Source organism: Leptonotus elevatus, chromosome 20, assembly GCF_054856555.1.
Source record: "Leptonotus elevatus isolate MCC_2025b chromosome 20, RoL_Lele_1.0, whole genome shotgun sequence".
NCBI classification, from domain to species: domain Eukaryota; kingdom Metazoa; phylum Chordata; class Actinopteri; order Syngnathiformes; family Syngnathidae; genus Leptonotus; species Leptonotus elevatus.
In genome coordinates this window covers 7,252,271-7,271,153 of record NC_141258.1, presented here as the reverse complement: position 1 = coordinate 7,271,153, position 18,883 = coordinate 7,252,271, and the positions used below count along the sequence as shown (strand labels likewise).

The window sequence follows — 18,883 nt, the reverse complement described above, 5'->3', positions numbered from 1 at the left end:
ATTATGATTCTATTTATGATTTTGAAAAATAAAGCTATATATGATTGTATTTTCTTATTTTCTTTTCAGTGGTGTCTAAAAAAAGTATTTATCAAAGAGGAATTATATATATATATATATATATATATATATTATTATTTTTTTTTAATTATTGTATATTAAAAAAAGCCCCAAAATCTTGAGAAAAAAATCATAATAGAAAAAAAAACGGTAATAAAATTATATATATATATATATATATATATATATGTAATTTTATTTTATTACCATTTTACTGTCTAAAACGGTAATAAAATAAAATGGTAAGAAAATAAAATTATATATATATATATATATATATATATATATAATTTTATTACCGTTTTTTTTTCTATTGTGATTTTTTTTCAGTGGTGTCTCAAAAAAATTTATTGATCAAAGAGGATAAATCAAGCACACACCGATGTGAACGGGACTTTGATAGAAACAACACCAAAATATCAAGTCGCCAAAAAGTAACATTTTCAAACTCGACTGTTAAGTTGCAAAAAACTTTATTGTCCATCTCACGTTCACGCCTACAATCCTACAAAAGTGGGTTGTTCATACAGATTCTGATCCACCGCCTACGACACATTCAGACTGTGATCATGTGACTGTGATCGTGTGACAGGCCGAGAAATGGACGCTTAACCAAAAAGACGCGAGAGACCTGCCACCCGGACGTATCATGCTTCACCTTCAGCCTCATGCACCGCACATTACGTCGCCTAGGAAACGGCCTAATAGTGCATTAATGTCCCTTTATGACCAGCTACAGTACATTAAGTAGGTGAGTGTGAGTTTGTGTAAACCTTTACAAATGTTTCACATAGTTTAATCCACATTCTAATCAACGACACAGTGCTTCGCAACGGATCAAAACACAAATCAACATTGAGAAATTAACACGAAAAAAATAAAGAACCATCAGGATATGAATGTCTCTTACTAAAAGTCCCTTAACAATAACAAAAAAAAGTTTCTAAATGTAACCGTTCAGCGCATACGGAAGAGGATTAGGGCCAGTGAAGAGAGAAAAAAAAAAGATTGGCAGGATTCTCACTTTATTCTGAGAATTCTGACTTTAATCTCATAATTCTGATTTTAAAGTGAGAATTCTGAGATTAAAATCAGAATTTTAAGTGACTATTCTGACTTTATTCTCAAAATTCCCATTTTAAAGTCAGAATTCTGAGATTAAAGTCAGAATTCTCACTTTAAAGTCAGAATTCTGAGATATAAGTGAGAATCCTGCCAAACGCTTTTTTTCCCCTCTTCACTGGCCCCAATCCTCTTCCTTAATTGCAAACTGAGGAGAAAATGAAGCCATTTTTATTGCTGGGTGGTGGCTTCAAGAGTTGCACTGCAACAATACTGACATGCTAACAAGGCTGGGTGGTCGGGGGTTTGATTCCAGTTCAAGGTCAGGTAGCCAGGGATGGGCATCCTAATCACTGATTGTTGGTTAATCACGTCCACTACTATTAACTCATTCACTGCCATTGACGTGTATTTCCGTCAATGGCAGTGAATGAGTTTACACTAGCACCCCCTACTGGCAGGTTACCATCCTACATTCGTTTAATGTTCAAGCCCGAGTCTGCTTTCGTTTCGCATTCAGCGCAGGTGGTCCAGGGAGGAGCAGGAGCAGGATTTGTTTGTAGCATTTAGCGCGTTAAGGTAGCCCACCTGGGATGGTGATTGTAGATCACAGTAGCCCCTGACTGACTGATTGGCTGGTGGTGGAGGAGGAGGAGGAGCAGCAGCAACTTCTAACCATAAAGTCACAACATGAAACTGTCACTGGGTAAGTAATAAATAAAAACAGAGCGGGAAACAAAATAAGATATAAAAGTGCTCAGATAACACCTCACTGGAGAAGAAACTGGAGGTGATGATGATGATGATGATGATGATGATGATGATGATGATGGTGGTGGTGGTGAGGTTCCCTGCTCAGCCGTTATCCAGCGATGAAGCACTGAGTAGGAAGTGCTAGTAGTAGTAGTAGTAGCAGTGTTTGGGTGTGGGTGTGAGCGCGCTACACAATGAGGGGTCCGCGGCGGGGGTGTTGGGGACTCTGGCCCTCCCGGTTCTCCACTCCTCCCTGCTCCTCCCGGTTGCCGGTGGAGTCCAAAACGGGCCTGTAGCCGCCGAGGTACATCAGACCTGAACGAGAGATGACCAACGGAAAGAGATGTTGAAGATAAGAAGACACAAAAGAGACGCCCAATTATAAGTGGAGGTGATTACTCGGGCTTAAGCGATTCATCGACAAAGCAAATATTGTAAAACACTCAAATGTTCATCCTGTAATTGATTCCTTTGTTAGAAAAGTTAAGAGATCAACAAAAAAGTTACATTAACTCATTCACTCCCAGCCATTTTCACTGAAGCAACCCCCTTCGCTCCGGGCTGTCTTACTGGGTTTTGACTGATTTTGCCAGGCCCACAGAATATTGTGTTCTATTGCTATAAAAACATGGAACCTGCCAAAAGACAGATTAGAGTCTCTTCTTTCATCAGAAAAAAAAAGTATGTTTCTATACGTTTCCATTTCCAGCAATTAGCATTAGAATATAGCTAAGTTTCATCATTATTCGCAAATCTGTTTTGAAAACACTTGGCAAAAAGAGCTGTTTGCAACATGGCCCTGGTTGATCTCTTATACTCTGTTGCCACCTGCTGGCCGTTTTTGTAATTACTACCATTGCTTCAAGTATTCTCTTCAGTTCTGAGGCTGCATCAAAGCCTTCTGTATGCTTTAGCATAAAAAAATATATTTTAAATTTTAAAACTTTTTAATTCACTTTTTTTTTCATTACATTTTTAACATTACAACAATAGACAAAGATTACAACATTCAAATATTCCCACCATCAAACTTTTTTTTTTCCGCTCTTGTAAAGTTTAAGACTAACAAACCAAGTATTGCAAAACAGTCACGTTCTGCCTAATTCATATCTTTATTGTTGTAAGCAATAAGGACCCAACAAAGATATTAACTTTAATTGGCCGGTAATCAGAATTTTATTCTGCCAAATATCGGAATCTGTAGTCCAAAATAAAAAACAAAATGATTATTATAAGTATTGGTATCCATAATGTTGCCTTAAATAACCTTCGAGTCAGATTTCGCGTTTCAGCCAACACTGCATACCTAGTCGTCAATATGTACCGGACACGACTCCTCATCTTTCCATCCAAAAGAAGGCGAGAGAGGGAAGGGAGGAGGAGAACACGGGATGGGAGGATTTCACAGGAAGGAGGGAGAGATAACAGAAGACATTTTACGACACACAGAGAGAGAGAGAAAGACGCCATTTGAGCTAAAAACGTAACACACGGACGGGGGACGGGAAACGATGGAGGACATCGAGGCAAGGTCACACAAAATGTTCATACAAAGCAAATGAACACGTTGGGTTATTGCGCAAGGGTGAGCTCACACTGAGAGCATGCGTGTATGAAGCACACGTGATGATCACACATCGGGGTTCGAAAAGGATGGTTACTCGCTACCAACAAGCGATGAAGCAGCGGAGGGACGAAATGAAAAAGAGGTGCTGCTCATTAGCCCAACGTTAGCTTCCGCCGCCATTCCTTCTTTCCTGGTGCTAGCCCGGCGAGCTAACGTCACTTGTGGTCGGCGTCCACTCACCGGCAAATCGGCCGTCGGGAGCCTGCTCATTGTCCAAGCCCAAAGAGGGCGTGTCACACAGGGCTACGCCCTGATTGTTATTGGCCAACTCGGGACACCTGCTCCGCCCACCTGCAAGCGAGGGCACAGGTCAAACAAGAGCAGCCGAGCACAGCGGGGGGGGGGGTGCGGGTGACGGGTCAGCCATGCGAGGATGAAGAATTGCGGAATGCGCTGTTTTTGTTTGCTGACAAACAAAATGCAATGTGCGCTAGCACCACCTACAGGACTGGAGTGGAACAGCATTGAACATGGATTTGATTTGTTTTTATTTTGTTTACATAACATAAGTTTTAACTTTTTTTTTTTTATTCTTTTTTTGCAGCCCATTAAAAGATGGATGGCAAAATATATTGCGTGAACACGTCAAGTATAAATTGGCCTTGAGTGCCCAACTAACCCTAAAAATCCCTTTGTGATATATGTATTTTAATTAATCATTATAATTTAATCTATTATTTTCAATCATTTTATTTTTCAATTTTAAGTAAGAGTATCAACGCTACACTGATTTAAAAACAATTAAATGGCTAATAAGAAAGTCATAATTAGTAGGGCCTGACCGATTAATCGACCAGCCGTAAATGTTTGGTCAAATGGACGATGTTTTCCGATTTTGTTTTTTTACCTTTACATACTCTAACCATTTACAGCAGTTGTACACAAGTAACAATGGTTTAATTATTTACTACACATAAATCTATACAATAATCTTGTATCCTTAAATATACGTGTACTATATTTACAGCTGACACTCATCAGACCGCAAATAGCCAAAATCCGTGAATAATTGACACCCACTGAAATGCACTGGGGGCAAAAAAATGCATGATATATTCTTTACATTTATCAGAAGATTAATCGATAAAATTAATATGCGGATTCATCGGTAAAATTAATCAGATGATTAATTTGATCGATTAATCGGATGATTAACTCATTCGCTGCCATAAATTCATTAAAAAAAAAGATTAGGGGCGACATTTTTAACATAACATTTTTAATTGTAATTAATCGCATGACTTCACTAGTTAACGATTAATCACAAATTCTATATCTGTTCCAAATGTACAATTAAAAAAAATCTAGGTTTTCATAGTCTTGTTAACAAAATTGGAAAAAAATGTTAAACTAATAGAAAAAGTTAAAATGAACTTTGGACGTCTATAGCCGTTAATGGCAGCGAATGAGTTAATTTTATCGATTCATTGGTCATCGTTTTTTTCTTCTTCTGGGAAGCCTTGCGTAGTAAATTAGACTATGCTGCAATTTATTGAAGAATCCACCAAGACAAAAACATTTTGACGTGCACAATGTGCAACGGGTGAGTGCATATGTTGGCACTAATGAGGACAAAAAGGCAAAGGGTGGCTACATCAATGATTGGCAGATCACACACAAACACACAAACACAAACACACACACAAGCCATCTGGCAGTGCTGGTGCTGTCAATCACGCACACACACACATACCGCAGTACACATGAGCATTCACAGCCTGTCAGGCAGCACTTGCTCCCTAAAGAACTAAAAAGATCATTCAGTGAACTCGCCAAGTGTCACGCACGCACACACAAACACACGCAATCGCACAAACATGATGACGTCACCGCACGGGCTGCCTGTTGAAAAGTGACCTTGTTGTTGTTTGCCTGGAGCCTCGTGTTTGTTTGCTCGCCGCACACAAAAGTGCATTAGGGAGAAAATAAGGTGGAAGTGTAATTAACATGTATGGCATGAAGGCGTGCAAATGCAAGCTTGAAGTGACTCATGCCCGAGACTAATCCATTCAAATGTACCTTTTCTAGATCGATTAATGGCTTAAAATGATATCAATTTAATGTTACGTGGATGCTTTAAAATTATTTGATTTACGGGACCTGATTTACCTTTGCCGTTCGATGGCGAGGGGCGATCCTCTTCTGTGACGTCGTTTCCCTAAAAAAATAAAATAAAAATAGTAAGTCAAGTCAAGTCAACTTGTTAACAAGTTATCATTTACCAGTCACCTCGGAGTCCTGCTCATCGACAGCCACGGAATAGTTCAATTCTGTTGACTCCTTGGAAGAAAAGAAAAAAAAGAAGAAGCAAAAGTCAGTGAAAAGTCTGGTGAATAGGTGCAACAATTAATTGATAAATCGAAAGCAAATCGATTATCAAATTAAATCAACAACTTTTTTTGATAATCAGTGAATCGTTCAACCGCCTGGTTTAACACAAAACAGTCCAAAGCGTCGGAATTTCAGCATCATAAACTATCCTCGTTTTTGCACCACCCTCCATAAAAGCAGACCGATTATCGTTTCATGAATTTTCTGACATGTTCCGGAGCACAATCATTGTTTTCCAAAAGTAAAAGCAAATGATTTGGGTTCAAAACAAAGATAGTCAGTCCGCTTTCATGGAGGATGACAGAAATCGGAGAATTTTGACTGTAGTATTTGGACAATTTTAATTTAAAAAAAAAAGAGTCATTGATTATCAAAAATAATTATGATGATCAATTCGTTTTTGTTGAACCTCAAATAATGTCCTGTTTTTAATAAAAGGATGGAAATTATATATATTTTTTTCATTCTACTCACAAATAAAATAATCGACAGATTAATCTGTATCAAAACAATCGTTACACACCAGCACCGATATTTACCCCTTCCAGTTGTGAGGGTCCTCGGCTCTCCATGGGGGCGTCCCGGTTCTCCTGGCCCTGGGCGTCAACCCCCTCCTGGCCCGCCCCGGGCTCGCCATCCGCCCCAGCCAGGTAGGACCCTGACATGGAGGACATGGTGTCAGTGCTGATGTGGGAGTGGCGCGAGTGGGACGAGGCCATGGACATCACTGACTGGGCCAGGCTGCTGCTCACTGGGTCTGGCGGACACACGGAGACACACATCACCGTTTGACGGCCTTTTTCAAAGAATCCATTGGAGACCACCCAGCTTTTTTTTTTCTCTCTCTCTCTCTCACACAATAGCGGTCTTCCTACGCTGCCGGTTGAATGCCAAAAATCCTACCGGCAGATCCGCTAAATGTTGCGACGGCACCGGCTAATAATTTATTCATGTTAAAACGCTCCTTAAACTGGACTGCTTTCCACATTTTGTCGACATTTTATTGTTACTCAAATGTGATTGGTCAATACTTCTTATACTGTAAATGGAAACCAGAACGTGTTCGATCCTGGAATCTTCTTCCCGACAGCTTCTGTCTGCTTTTAGCATGCGCTAAGTATTTGTTGACAGCAGCTTCCTTTGTGGGAACCACTGCATGCTACGTTCTTTTTCAAGATGTCTTTGAAAGGATTGCGTTTTGTGTTACCTTCAGGGGAAGTGATAGTGGAGGAGAGCGGAGTTCCGGTGCACGGCGACTGGTCGATGGCCCCGGAAGAGGACAGAGTCAGGTTTTCGCTGTCAGGCGTGACTCCGCACTGTCAAAACAAAGAGAGGAGATTAGCATTGAAGCAGGAGCTCACGACCCGACAAAATATCGGTATGAAAGCGATTGACACCTGGTATTGGTACGCGCGCCCGCTCTAATAGAAATATGAGAAATGGCTAAATTAATCGATTAATCGACAACTAATCAATTATCAAATTAATCAACACAAATAGACACCTGGTATCTGTTCTTACCCAAACCTAATAAAAATCGAATTAATCGAAATGGCAAAATTAATCCATTAATCGACAATTAATCAATTATCAAATTAATCGACAGCGATATAGACACCTGGTATCGGTACTCACCCATTCCTAATACAAGTATTAGAGCTGGTAAAATTCATCAACATCTAATCGATTGTCAAATTATTTGACACCAATACCGACACATTGTATCGGTACTAGTCCATCTCTAATAAAAATATTAAAACTGGCAAAATTAAACCATTAATCGACAAATAATCAATTATCAAATTAATCGACAGCGATACAGACACCTGGTATCGGTACTCGCCCATACCTAATAAAAAATATTAGAGCTGGCAAAATTAATCGACATCTAATCGATTATCAAATTATTCGACACCGATGCAGACACATGGTATCGGTACTCGTCCATTTCTAATAAAAATATTAAAATTGGCAAAATTAATCCATTAATCGACAAATAATCGAATGAATCGACACCTCAACACCTGGTATTGGTACTCGTCCATCCCTAATGAAAATTTGCAATTATCAGATTAACCGACAACTGTTTTAATGATCGAGTTTAGAGCCATTGTTTGTCTTAAAAATCAAAGCCCCGGTGACCGCCCTACAAAAAAGACACACCTCCTGCGGATCCACTGCAAGTTTGTGGCGACAGGCCTCTAATTCACTGCAAGACTTCTCATCTTCCTCTTCGGGGAGCACTGAAGAATTCTGGGAAAGCGACCTAAAACATGCAAACGTGTGGTTTAAAGAAGCTTTTAAACTTTTTTTTTTTTTAATCATAATCCCAGGATGAGCACGTTGACTCACTTGGAAGCGCTCTTCTTGAGTTTCAGCCCCTGACTTGAGTTGGAGTGGTCCAGCGGGGAGAGGGAACGGGCCGTCGGAGGGTGGGCTTCGCTGCCGTACGGGGGCAGCGCCCCCGACACGTGACTGGGGCCGGAGTGGAGGGGGGGCGCCAGGGAGGATGTGGCCAGGGGGCCGTTGAGAGCCTCCAGCAGGGACACGGCCTCGTAACCTGGGGGGATGTGCTCGGACGCCTGGAAAGAAGAACGATCGCCGACAAATTGGCCGATTAATAGTTTACATGTACAAGAGGAGGAGCGTGTGCAGTGGATAACCATTTTTTTTGAAGACGTCCTCATAACATTAAATGTCGAAAGAATTCACACATAACGGGTGCTCTTTAAATTTGACATGCAAAACATGTTGAGAAAAACTCATTCGCCTTTTTAACTCATTCACCGCCGTTGACGGCTATAAATGAATAATAAATAAATAAATAAACTATTTCTATTAGTTTTTTTTAACAAAAGTAGGTATGAAAACCTAGAATTTATTTTTATTGCACATTTAGAACAGATATAAAATGTGTGATTACTTGTGAGTTAACTAGTGAAGTCATGCGATTAATTACAATAAAAAATTGGAATCAGCTGATGCCCTAAATTTTTAATAATCTTTTCATCTTTTTTTAATTCATTCACTGCCATTAACGGCTATAGACGTCAAAATTAATTTGACCTATTTCTGTTAGTTTAACATTGTTTCCACTTTTGTTAACAAGAGTATGGAAACCTATATTTAAAAAAATTACTGTACATTTAGAACAGATATAAAATTTGTGATTAATCGTGAGTTAACTAGTGAAGTCAAGCGATTAATCGTGATTAATCAAAATTAATTAATGAATGTATTTGTTTGACAGCGCTAATTTTTATATTTAAAAAATATATATATTCCAATCTTTTCCATTCCTCTAAGGGATTTATATCCCAATATCCCCCCATTTTACATGGAAAACATTAAATGTTCATCATATCATTTTTTTTTAAGAATATTTTGGGTTTAAAAAAATATATATTTTTTTTTTCCCAATTTGGCCGATTAATCGATCGCGCCCTAGTTAGCATTAGCTCATATTAGCTCCACCGCAGTACCGAATGTTCCTCTGAGTCTGTCGTCTGAGAAGTGATGACGGGGTTAAAGCTGGTCGGCGTCAAAGGGCTGAGCTTCTTCCTCATTGCTCGGATCTGCAGCAGAGCTCTGAAGGCTAAAACCAACAAAAAACACTTTTGGGAATGTTTGTCAAAAGAGCACCGCCGCGCAATTGGGTGCGCGTGGACTCACGCAGTCTGCAGATGGGGCAGCAGTTGGCCTGATAGCGCAAGGTGTCGGCGCAGGCGTTGCACAGGCACAGGTGTCTGCACGGCAGGATGAGCGTGTCGCGCACGTCCGACAGACACACCACGCACTCGGCGCTGTTGTCGCTGATTTCGTCGTCGGCAACCTGTGGATTCATCGTGTAAGATGTGCAATCGAATCATTGAGACGGGGAAAGCCTCTTGTCATGTTTACCTTTGATTCTTGACTGTTGTACTTGTTCTCTATCCCGTAGATCTCCTGCAGTAGATAACTCACTCCATCCACCTGGGAAATGAAAGGAAAGAAGGTGTCACGTCTCCGGGGGACATAAATGCTTTGCTTCAAAAACGAATGAGCAAATACTTGACAAAAAAGTGACGCGTGCTCACCACTTGTTTCTGCTTCAAAGGCTTCACACAATAGCTGCCGTCCATGTGCTGCAACAGAAAACAACGGCATGAGGAATTCTACTTTGAATGACATATTGTGCATTTTTAACTCATTTGCTCCCAAAAACGTATAAATGCGTTCTATTTTAAACATTATTGTGCTCCCAAAGACGTATTTATTAATTTTTTTATGATTATTCTATTGCATACAGAAGGCTTTGATGCAGCCTCTGAACTTAAGAGACTGGTTAAAGTAATGGTAGTTATTACAAAATCGGGTCAGCAGGTGGCAGCAGACTATAAGAGATCAACCAGGGCCATGTTGCAAAAAGTTTTTTTTTTTTCGGAAACAGATAGAAATACACTTTTTTTCTGATGAAAGAAGACAATCAGTATTTTTATAGCAATAGAACACAATATTCTGTGGGGCCTTGCAAAATCAGAAAAAAATCCAGTAAAACAGCCGGGAGCGAAGGGGGTTGCTTTAGTGAAAATGGCTGGGAGTGAATGAGTGAAAGACCTCGCACTTAAGTTTACCTTTTCAAACGTGGCCAGAAGTATGTGAGAGTGGCCCAGATGTTCTGCGTGCAGAAAACAAAGACATTTATTCACAGTCATTTGACGACGACGTGGGAGCGGACTCACCGTCGCCCTCGTCAACCACGGCCTGCACCACCATGGGGAAAATCTCCCTGTCCATGTCAAACAGCAGCTGCAAAGAACAAACGAGCTGTCAAAATCAATACTTATTAAAAACGTATCTTTGACGTCTGCGGCCGTCAATGGCGGTGAATGAGTTAAAGGGGAGCACAGTATGGGCCTGGAAAAGTCAAGTCGAGTCTTTCATAAGTCGTAGTCCCAAAATCGGTGTCGCAAGTGAGGCTCGAATCAAGTCGTCCCTTCCGTAAAGCAACCCGCATGAGGACTCACCTCTTCGTCCGCCCACTCGCTGAGATTGACGGTGTGCGAGGGCAGACAGAACTGCTGGCTCACCCCCCTCTTGAAGTGCACCGTCTCCGACTGCAGAGAGCCGTCCTGGGGCAGGTAGCTAAATAGAACCGTTCAGGTCAACGGGTGCGCTCACACAAATGCAGACATTCGAGCTCGTTGTCGCTGGACTTACACCGGCACGCCGTTGTGAAACTCCTCTATGGCCTGGTAGTAGATGGTGATTGCCACCTGCGTGTCGGCGTCGAAGGTGAACTCCACGTTGTAGCAGGCTCGTTGCTTGCCCTCCTCGTCATCGCCGGGCAACTTGAGGTCCTCGCTGCACCTGCGAGGGAGAGCTCGGGATTTAACTCATTCACTGCCATTGACGGCGATAGACGTCAAAAATTGGTTTGAACTGTTTCTATGAGTTTCACATTTTTTTCCACTTTTGTTAACAAGAGTATAAAACCTAGCAAAACATTTTTTGTACATATAGAACAGATATAATATTTGTGATTTGGAGTTTAAATAATTAAGTAATCGAACAAAAAAAGAAAATATTATTTAAAAATTTGGGCCGTCAGACGATATATATTTTTTTATTGCAATTAATTGCATGAATGAGGATTTTAGTCTAATCTAGTCTAGTGTTCGTCCGGTGAAAAATGTGCGTTGACGAAAATATTTTTGTTTCGTTTTTTGTTAACCAAATTAACACAAATTCTCGCTAGTATGTTTCAGTAAGAAAATTGGAAGGCAGGCATATGAGACCTACAAAAAAATCTTATGGAGCCATGGCCTAAACCTAACAGGAAGTCCGCTATTTTGACTTGACTTTTTTACATTTATATTTTAGAGGGTCCTTGTGCTGTGTCAGTACCCCAACGTGGCTATGGTTGCGAAGGCCCTTTACAGCTGCTCACAGCTCTAGTTTATTTGATTATTTTTTGATTAATTATTTTCCCCAAAGAAACATGTTGGCGCAAATACAGAGAGCGAGGAATTTGTCTGTTTTAACCATTCTTTGTACCCAATAATCTGAAATGCCACTGTCAACTGGTCTTCTCCCTAAACCAGGAAGTATGCTGCTGACTCACACGGACTGACAAACACATTTTTGTCACTGAGCCTAGATTTAGCGGTTGCTGCTCATTCTTAGTCAGCACTTGTGCGAGTGGGAATTGTATTACAGCGTACCGTACAAGTCGCAGTGTGTCCTTGCGGATGTTTATAAGGCTCCGTAGCGTCTTCACCGGTTCCTGAGGTGGAGGGGCCGCGTATGGGAACTGAAAGCAAGAAAAACAACAACAATCATTTGAGAAAGTTAACTCATTCACTGCCATTGACGGCTATAGACGTCAAAAATTCATTTGAACTATTTCTAGTTAGTTTTATTTTTTAAAACCTAGAATTTTTTTATTGTACATTTAGAACATATATAAAATTTATGATTAATCGCGAGTTAACTATTGAAGTCATGCGATTAATTACAATTTAAAAATTTTATCGTCTGACCCCCCCCTAATTTTTTTTCTTTTTGTTATTTATTAGGAGCATCGGGCGATTAATTTTTTAAATTGTAATTAATCACATTACTTCACTAATTAAGTCCCGATTAATCACAAATTTTATATCTGTTCTAAATGTACAACAAACTTTTTTTTTTCTGGTTTTCATACTCTTGAATTTTTGACGTCTACAGCCGTCAATGGCAGTGAATGAGTTAAATAAACGCAATGAGACGATGGGGAGCGGCCCTAACAGTCCTCTCGTACCCACCACGGCTGCTCATGGTTTATCCTTAACATTGAACAATTTCAGCGAGTCAACATGAATAAGAGAAATCTGCTGTACTTTCCAAGAAGATAGTTATCAGCTGTGGATTCATCTTTGACCTTTAGGGTCAAACATCCCTTGGTCACGTCGATAAACTTGACCCTGTTTGCGTTTCGCTTCGATCGGATTCAAAGCCACAAGCTGCTGACTGTGCAAAAAAAAGACCAATCTCCGCAGACTACACAAACCTCACTCCAGTGTTTACGCGCCTGTGAACGACAGTAGCGATACACATCTGGCCCTCGGTGGGAGTCGTGCTGGTAAAACACACGCGCGCTGATGCTGAAACGAGCCTTTCATTGGGCAACACTGGAGGTCTTATTAGAAATGTCACAGCGGCCATTCGCGCTTGTGTATGTTAAACACCATTTGAAAACATTCAATTCCTTATGGGAGATTATTGCATGTGGGCAGGGAAGATCTCTAAATATAGCTCGTCCGTGATCATATTTGCGAGAGAGCCAGAGCGCAATAACTCAAGCTGGGTTTATGTTTTTACTGCGCCATCTGCTCACAAGCCACTGAGCGTTATATAACGCTGCTTTGAGCGTCTCATTCAAAGAGAGATGAAGAGGGGGAGAATTTTTTTTTTGTGTGTGTGTGTGCCCGCGGGAGGATTTAAACTCCCACATAATCTGGGAGGAAAAACGCTACTGCTAATTTTAGCCCGAGTCTAGACATTAACGGCAGCAAGACCACAAGCAAGCTTCAAATTTTGCTGCTTGTGAGCTAAACATTCCGGTGACATGATTGAAACGCCGCAGGAGAAAGCCTTATCGCTTGGCAGAGTTTCATTTTTAATTACTCTGACAGGATGACGCGTCCATGTAAATTGCAATCGGGCAGAGAGTGGAAGGCTGCTAAACGCTGCAGCGGGATGCCGTCAGCTGCAGACGAACGGGGTTGTGTACAGCACGTCAACACGAAATGAATGCCAGATGATGGAGTTGGCTGTCGAGTAAAAGAGGAGTTTGACAAAGGTGCTGGAATCATAAAAGAAAGTACAATAAAATTGTATTGAACTTTTTAAATAGTGTGGACGGGGAACAGCCCGGACTGCAAATCGCCATAATTATCAAATAATTGACGGTCATTATTGCAGTCACTTGAGAGGATTTTTTTTCTTCTGTTAGTTTATTTTCTATATATAAAAAAAAAAAAAAGATAATTTTTTTAACCCCCCCCCCCCCCCCCCCGGAAAAAACATTCAGAAAAAGAAAAAAATTATTATTCATAAAAACTGAAAAAATTTATATTCAATAAAACTGAAAATAAAAAAACAAAGCCCTCAAAAAATGACTGAGGAAAAAAAAATGATATTTTTTTCTCAAGTGAATGCAATGTGCCTCCGTACATTATAATTGTCATGACAAAAAAAAAAGAAGCGTTTTTGGCAATGTTTTCACAAAAAAAGATGCAGGAGATCAGGTAAAAATAAAATTAAAATTAAAAAAAAAAGATAAGGGATTTACTGTATCTTACAATTGAAGTTATTAGTGTAATTAAATCAACTTTGATGTATTAATGTTTGCTTTAATTAAACATATTTTTATATTTAATTGGATTATTTTACAAAAAAAAAATATAACAATTTCAAATTATTGTTCTTTATACAATAAATAACTATCAGATTAAAATGAAGAAATTACTGTATATTACAATTGAAGTTATTAGTGTAATTTAATTAATTAACTATTTAATTTTATGACTTTAAATAAAAAAAATTATAACAATTTCACAAGTAAGATTTTTTTTATTTCAAATTATTGTACTTCTTACAATAAATAACTCTCATATTAAAATGAAGAAATTATTTCAGAATGTAAAACCATAAAGGTCATAAAAAAATTAAAAGATGGATTGAGAAAAACAAAAGAAAATCTTTAAAAAAACAAAAATACTGGACTTCACGATAATACTGGTTGATTTGTCTTTATATTTCTTGTTGTTTTGAGCATATATGGGCGCAATATAATACCTGATATAGCAAGCTAAACCATAGAGCTAAGTTAGCTAGTTAAACCTAGCTAAAAATAAATAAAAGTAAACTAGCTAAACCTGGCAGTGAAACACAAATTTATATTTGTACTTATTCAACCAATAAAGTGAATTGAAATTGGTCATATGCAATTGGCGACGTCAGTAAGAATACTTACCGCTACTGGTCTGGTCCCGAGGAAGTTAAGGTCCGTGTTTTCTCCAAACAGGTAACCTTCCGGGTGGGTTGAGTCAAACTTCTCTCCGCCCATGATGAAGTGGCTGGCAAAGTAACTTCCTATGGACCCAGAAGATAGAATGCAAAATGAATTTACAAATTTGGATTGCAAATTGTTAACGGCAAAAAAATGACATACTTTTTAGCCCAAAACTTCACCCCTTCCAGGAAAGTAGCTAACTTGGCAACTCACAAAAGGCGCAATAACCTACAAGGATTCCTTTTGGCCACAATGCGACATAGAGTTCTAATTAAGGAAAGTCATTTTAAACTAAAGTTGGTGTCTATGCGGTCTATTAATAGGACTATCATTGTCAGCAGCCTCTCAAATAACTCCCCCTGGGACCAGCAGTCGCATTTTTCAGTTGCGAGATGGTCAGTTGTCATCCATTCTGGATTGTCCAGTTCCGTCCAGTTCTGCCGCGTCACTTGTGCAGCTGGCTTCAAACCAAGTCGTTTGTTTCATCACAGGGGAGGAATGACAAGACTGTAATAATACGCATCCGGATACATACTTGACAGGATGTGGGAGGTGCGAGTCGAGTCTTGACACCTTCAAGACTTGTTTCGCACATCCGCAGACTAAAAAGAAGACTGAATGACATCTCCTGAAGCAGGTCGGCGCCTTTGTCACCAGATCCCGCTTACGGGAACTGGGTCTGACAGATCAGTTTCATCTGCAACCTTCCTCCTTCTTCCCCTAACACTGACAGGATGGTGGCAAGCAATGACATATAAAAAGTGCCATACAAATTAGATTTTAACAAGATAATATAATAGAAATTGTAATGTAATTTTTTAATTACTTGTATAGAAATAGTTGTTTACTCAAAACAACCAAGTAAATTTTTTATCAACCTAATTCTGAAATTTTACATCAAAACCGCCCCATGTTGATTTTCTTCACCCATGACATGATCAGCTAGGCAGGGTGAAGATCCAGAACCACTTTCAAGTCTGTCTGAAGCACTATCATGAAGAAAACCCCACAAAGCCCACAGGTGTGCTGATCTCGCCTTGTCAAAGTCTAAGGGTAAGCAGAGCTGCAATGAGTTTTGTTAGTTACACAGATTAGCGTTAGCTAACAGGGTTAGCTTCTGATAAGCTGCAAATACTTGATTGCTTGCTAACGTTGTCAAAGGGGCGTATTTTTTTGGTTTTGTTTCTAAATACAAAAATAAAAAAACGTTTCCTTGCAGGTTCAATCCCCAACCTCACCCTGCGGTCGTCATGGAAACAAAAATCAGTATTCGTCGGCCAAGTAGTATATGGGGAATGGGCTCCAGGTGCTCACTTGAATGAGCAAGGCAAGACATCTGTGTAGGTGAGCTCTCTCTCAACAGGGTGTTTTGAGACCTGGCAACATTTGTAAATTGTAAAAAAAATAAATAAATAAATGTGTCTACTGTAATAACAACAAAGCCACTGGCCTCTCAGAATGGGTGATTGTTGTGATTCATTAGTGTGACATCGAAGTGTAATCGCATTCGCAAATTCAGTTTATGGCGAGACGAAAGCCATGTTTCTTTCAACATCTATCTGTGATCTTTCAAATCAGATTGCAGCTCAACTCCCCTGCAGGCCATGCTGCAATCAAACAGGACGCATCCAAACACACACGTACACATTTCAGTGTGGGGTCCGGAGAGCTGGGATTTGGATTTATACTATGTCGCTAAGGTTTAAGTAGGTAAAACACACGTTACTATTATGGAGAGAAATGTTTTTTGTTATCAATAAACATGTAATGCTCATACTATTTTCAAAATGCAACTAGGTATGTTGGAAAGTTATTGTATGTGGATTAGAGGTAAATTTGTATAGTCCGATTTACATTAAGTCAGTACTTATGAAACATTCCCAACATATAATAAGTTAGTTCGTCTCTTTTTTTTTTCTTCATTTAATTCAATTTGTGTTTTCAGTTTTCCCCTAAAGGCTAACTATTTTTTTCTGTTGCAGTATTTATTTATAAAACCTATGCTAGTGTTTTCCATCAGTTTTGTGTATGTGCGTGATGAAGGTGAGGTGGGGGGGGTGAACGGGGGGGGGGGGGGGGTTAATCTCCCAAAGGGTGCCCATTCAAGCTCGAACCGCCACTAACTTACAAAGAGACAACTGTTTGTAATATTTCAACACGAAATGGATCTCTCGACCTTATGAAGATGGCATGTTTTTGGTTACGTTTTCAGAAACCCCAGAGGTTCAAGATATTAGGAACGGTCCCGGGATGATGCTGTGCGTTAAGCAATGTTCAATGATGTGTTGTTAAATTCATCAAAACATACTTTTGTTTGAAAAACCAGTATTATTTTTGTGTTATTTAAAGTGACTGTAATGTAATTTTACGGCACAGAAATATGACAAGCTATGTAATGTTGCCCTGAAGGCCTTTCTGCAGCTCTTTTCCAGCTTGTCAGCAGCCTCTGTGCTTATTATGGGTGTACTACTTTTTCATCATTTTAGCGCAAAACAAAATCACCTGCAATACGCTATGCAGCGTGAATCCATTACAAACAGAACACACACTCGAATACACGCACACACACACATTAGGTTTACCTGTTGTTGGCGACTTACCAGATTTCGGTGGGTAACGGTATACCGAATTGGACGGAATATCCACTTCTTCCACGCCTATGTTTTGTCTGCTCACGAAAGCCCCCATCTCCGGTCAAATGACAAGAATAAAGACAAAATGGACATTCAGCTTCGCTTTGTCAAACCCCCTCGATGATGATTACTTCGACTCATTTAATCCACTCGGTCCTTGTCCCTGTCCATTTCTCGTAAAAGGGGATCGAGCTCCCCTTTCTCCACCGTGGATGTGAGTGACCGTTCCAGGGATTAGTGGCCGGTCCGCTGGTTGTTTGTCCTCGCCGGTCAGCGGTGGAGCTCGGTTGGTTGGTTGAAAGAGGCAGGAGGGTAAAGCAGCAGTTGTGGGATTCCCTTAGAAAACAAACGAGCTTAATTTGGACTTTTAAAGCACCAAAAACATAAATGTGTCGATGTACAACAAGGTGGCGGCGGGACGCTGGTCTTTAAGTCCACCTCGTTTCTGTCAGAGGTCTGTGGATCCCTGTGACGTCACAAATCCGGACCCTGGTTTTGGCGCAGTCCTTTCTCTCTTTCTCTCTCTCTCTCCACCTAGCAACGAACATAGCCGCCTCATATGTAGCCTAACCCCCCGGCGAAGACTGCAATGCAGAGACAGTAACACGCACGTAGTAGCAAATACACGACTGAGGGAAAGCTAATGGAGCTTCATTTAATGAGCTAGCTATGCAAAACATGACATTTTAACGCGAGGCCTGGTGGGGCGTAGTGAGAGGTCCATAAAAAAATAATGACTGAGAAACCTAGCTACCACAACATAGCGTGGTAGCTCACTAAGAGACCATTTGGTGAGGTAAAGTAAAGTAAAACATTTTGAGGTAGACTAAAGTGAACAAAGGAGGAGCGGTAGGCTAAAGTTGCCAACTAAATGTTGTTACAGGCAAGGGCAATTTGTTGCTAAAAGTTGCTAACTGACATTTACATTGCGCGATGACGTCATTGCGTAATTAAGTTTACACGTCGATGGGCACATAGGGGTTATTTGTGTGTACGTGGTGAATTTACATATAAAAAATGTCTACATACCCCAGTTCAGGGTTACATATTTAGAGAGAGGGGGGGGGTAATATTCAATATATACAAATAAAAATCCCCCATGTTTGCGACATTATAAAGTGGCAAATTTGCGAGAAAAAAACTCACTTTACAAGAAATAAACTTGGGATATTTGTCCCATTAAAATTCGCAAATTTGCAATATATTGACACGTTCGGGATGGTGGAGGCAGCGCGCAACTTAAATCCACTTTGTATTCATAAAAATATTAAAGACATTTCCATCCCTCCCTTATTTGAACCGCTTAGCCTTACGAGGGTCACGGGCGTGCCGGTCTGCTGGAACCTATCCCAGCTGTCTTCGTGCAGTAGGCGTAAAAAT

At 40.0% G+C, this 18,883-nt stretch overlaps 2 protein-coding genes across 6 annotated transcripts in view; one reads left to right on the top strand and one right to left on the bottom strand.

Moving 5' to 3' along the window:
- Positions 1–516: 516 nt before the first annotated feature.
- rnf157 (ring finger protein 157) lies at positions 517–18,392 on the bottom strand. 5 transcript variants are annotated; one of them, XM_086065203.1, is made up of 20 exons: positions 17,471–18,391; positions 14,832–14,950; positions 12,037–12,125; positions 11,033–11,182; positions 10,840–10,957; positions 10,555–10,621; positions 10,447–10,490; positions 9,910–9,957; positions 9,734–9,805; positions 9,506–9,665; positions 9,316–9,428; positions 8,186–8,415; positions 7,997–8,099; positions 7,041–7,149; positions 6,373–6,590; positions 5,732–5,782; positions 5,612–5,660; positions 3,683–3,793; positions 3,182–3,216; positions 517–2,190 (listed from the first exon to the last, which is right to left on the bottom strand). In XM_086065203.1, exons 1-19 carry the CDS (start codon positions 17,556–17,558, stop codon positions 3,182–3,184), a joined length of 1,974 nt encoding a protein of 657 aa, XP_085921329.1. In that variant the 5' UTR covers positions 17,559–18,391; the 3' UTR covers positions 517–2,190. The 5 variants fall into 5 exon arrangements, with proteins under 5 accessions (XP_085921329.1, XP_085921332.1, XP_085921330.1 ...); XM_086065206.1 differs by lacking the exon at positions 3,683–3,793; XM_086065204.1 differs by lacking the exon at positions 3,182–3,216 and having other exon boundaries at positions 6,373–6,491.
- timp2a (TIMP metallopeptidase inhibitor 2a) overlaps positions 3,171–18,883 on the top strand; it is a 76,265-nt gene continuing 60,552 nt past the window's right edge. The window contains exon 1 of the mRNA XM_086065208.1: positions 3,171–3,178. The gene's annotated coding sequence lies outside the window, so the exon portion shown is untranslated. The remainder of the gene's footprint in view (positions 3,179–18,883) is intronic.

Bases quoted from the DNA above. Each gene is read 5' to 3' on its own strand.
- rnf157 (XM_086065202.1), bottom strand. From the start codon at position 17,558: ATGGGGGCTTTCGTGAGCAGACAAAACATAGGCGTGGAAGAAGTGGAT. The intron at 9,958-10,446 runs GTAAACTTAAGT...TTTCTGTTGCAG, and splicing joins TTCTGGCCACGTTTGAAAAG to CACATGGACGGCAGCTATTG. The intron at 9,666-9,733 runs GTAAACATGACA...ATGAATCCACAG, and splicing joins ACAACAGTCAAGAATCAAAG to GTTGCCGACGACGAAATCAG.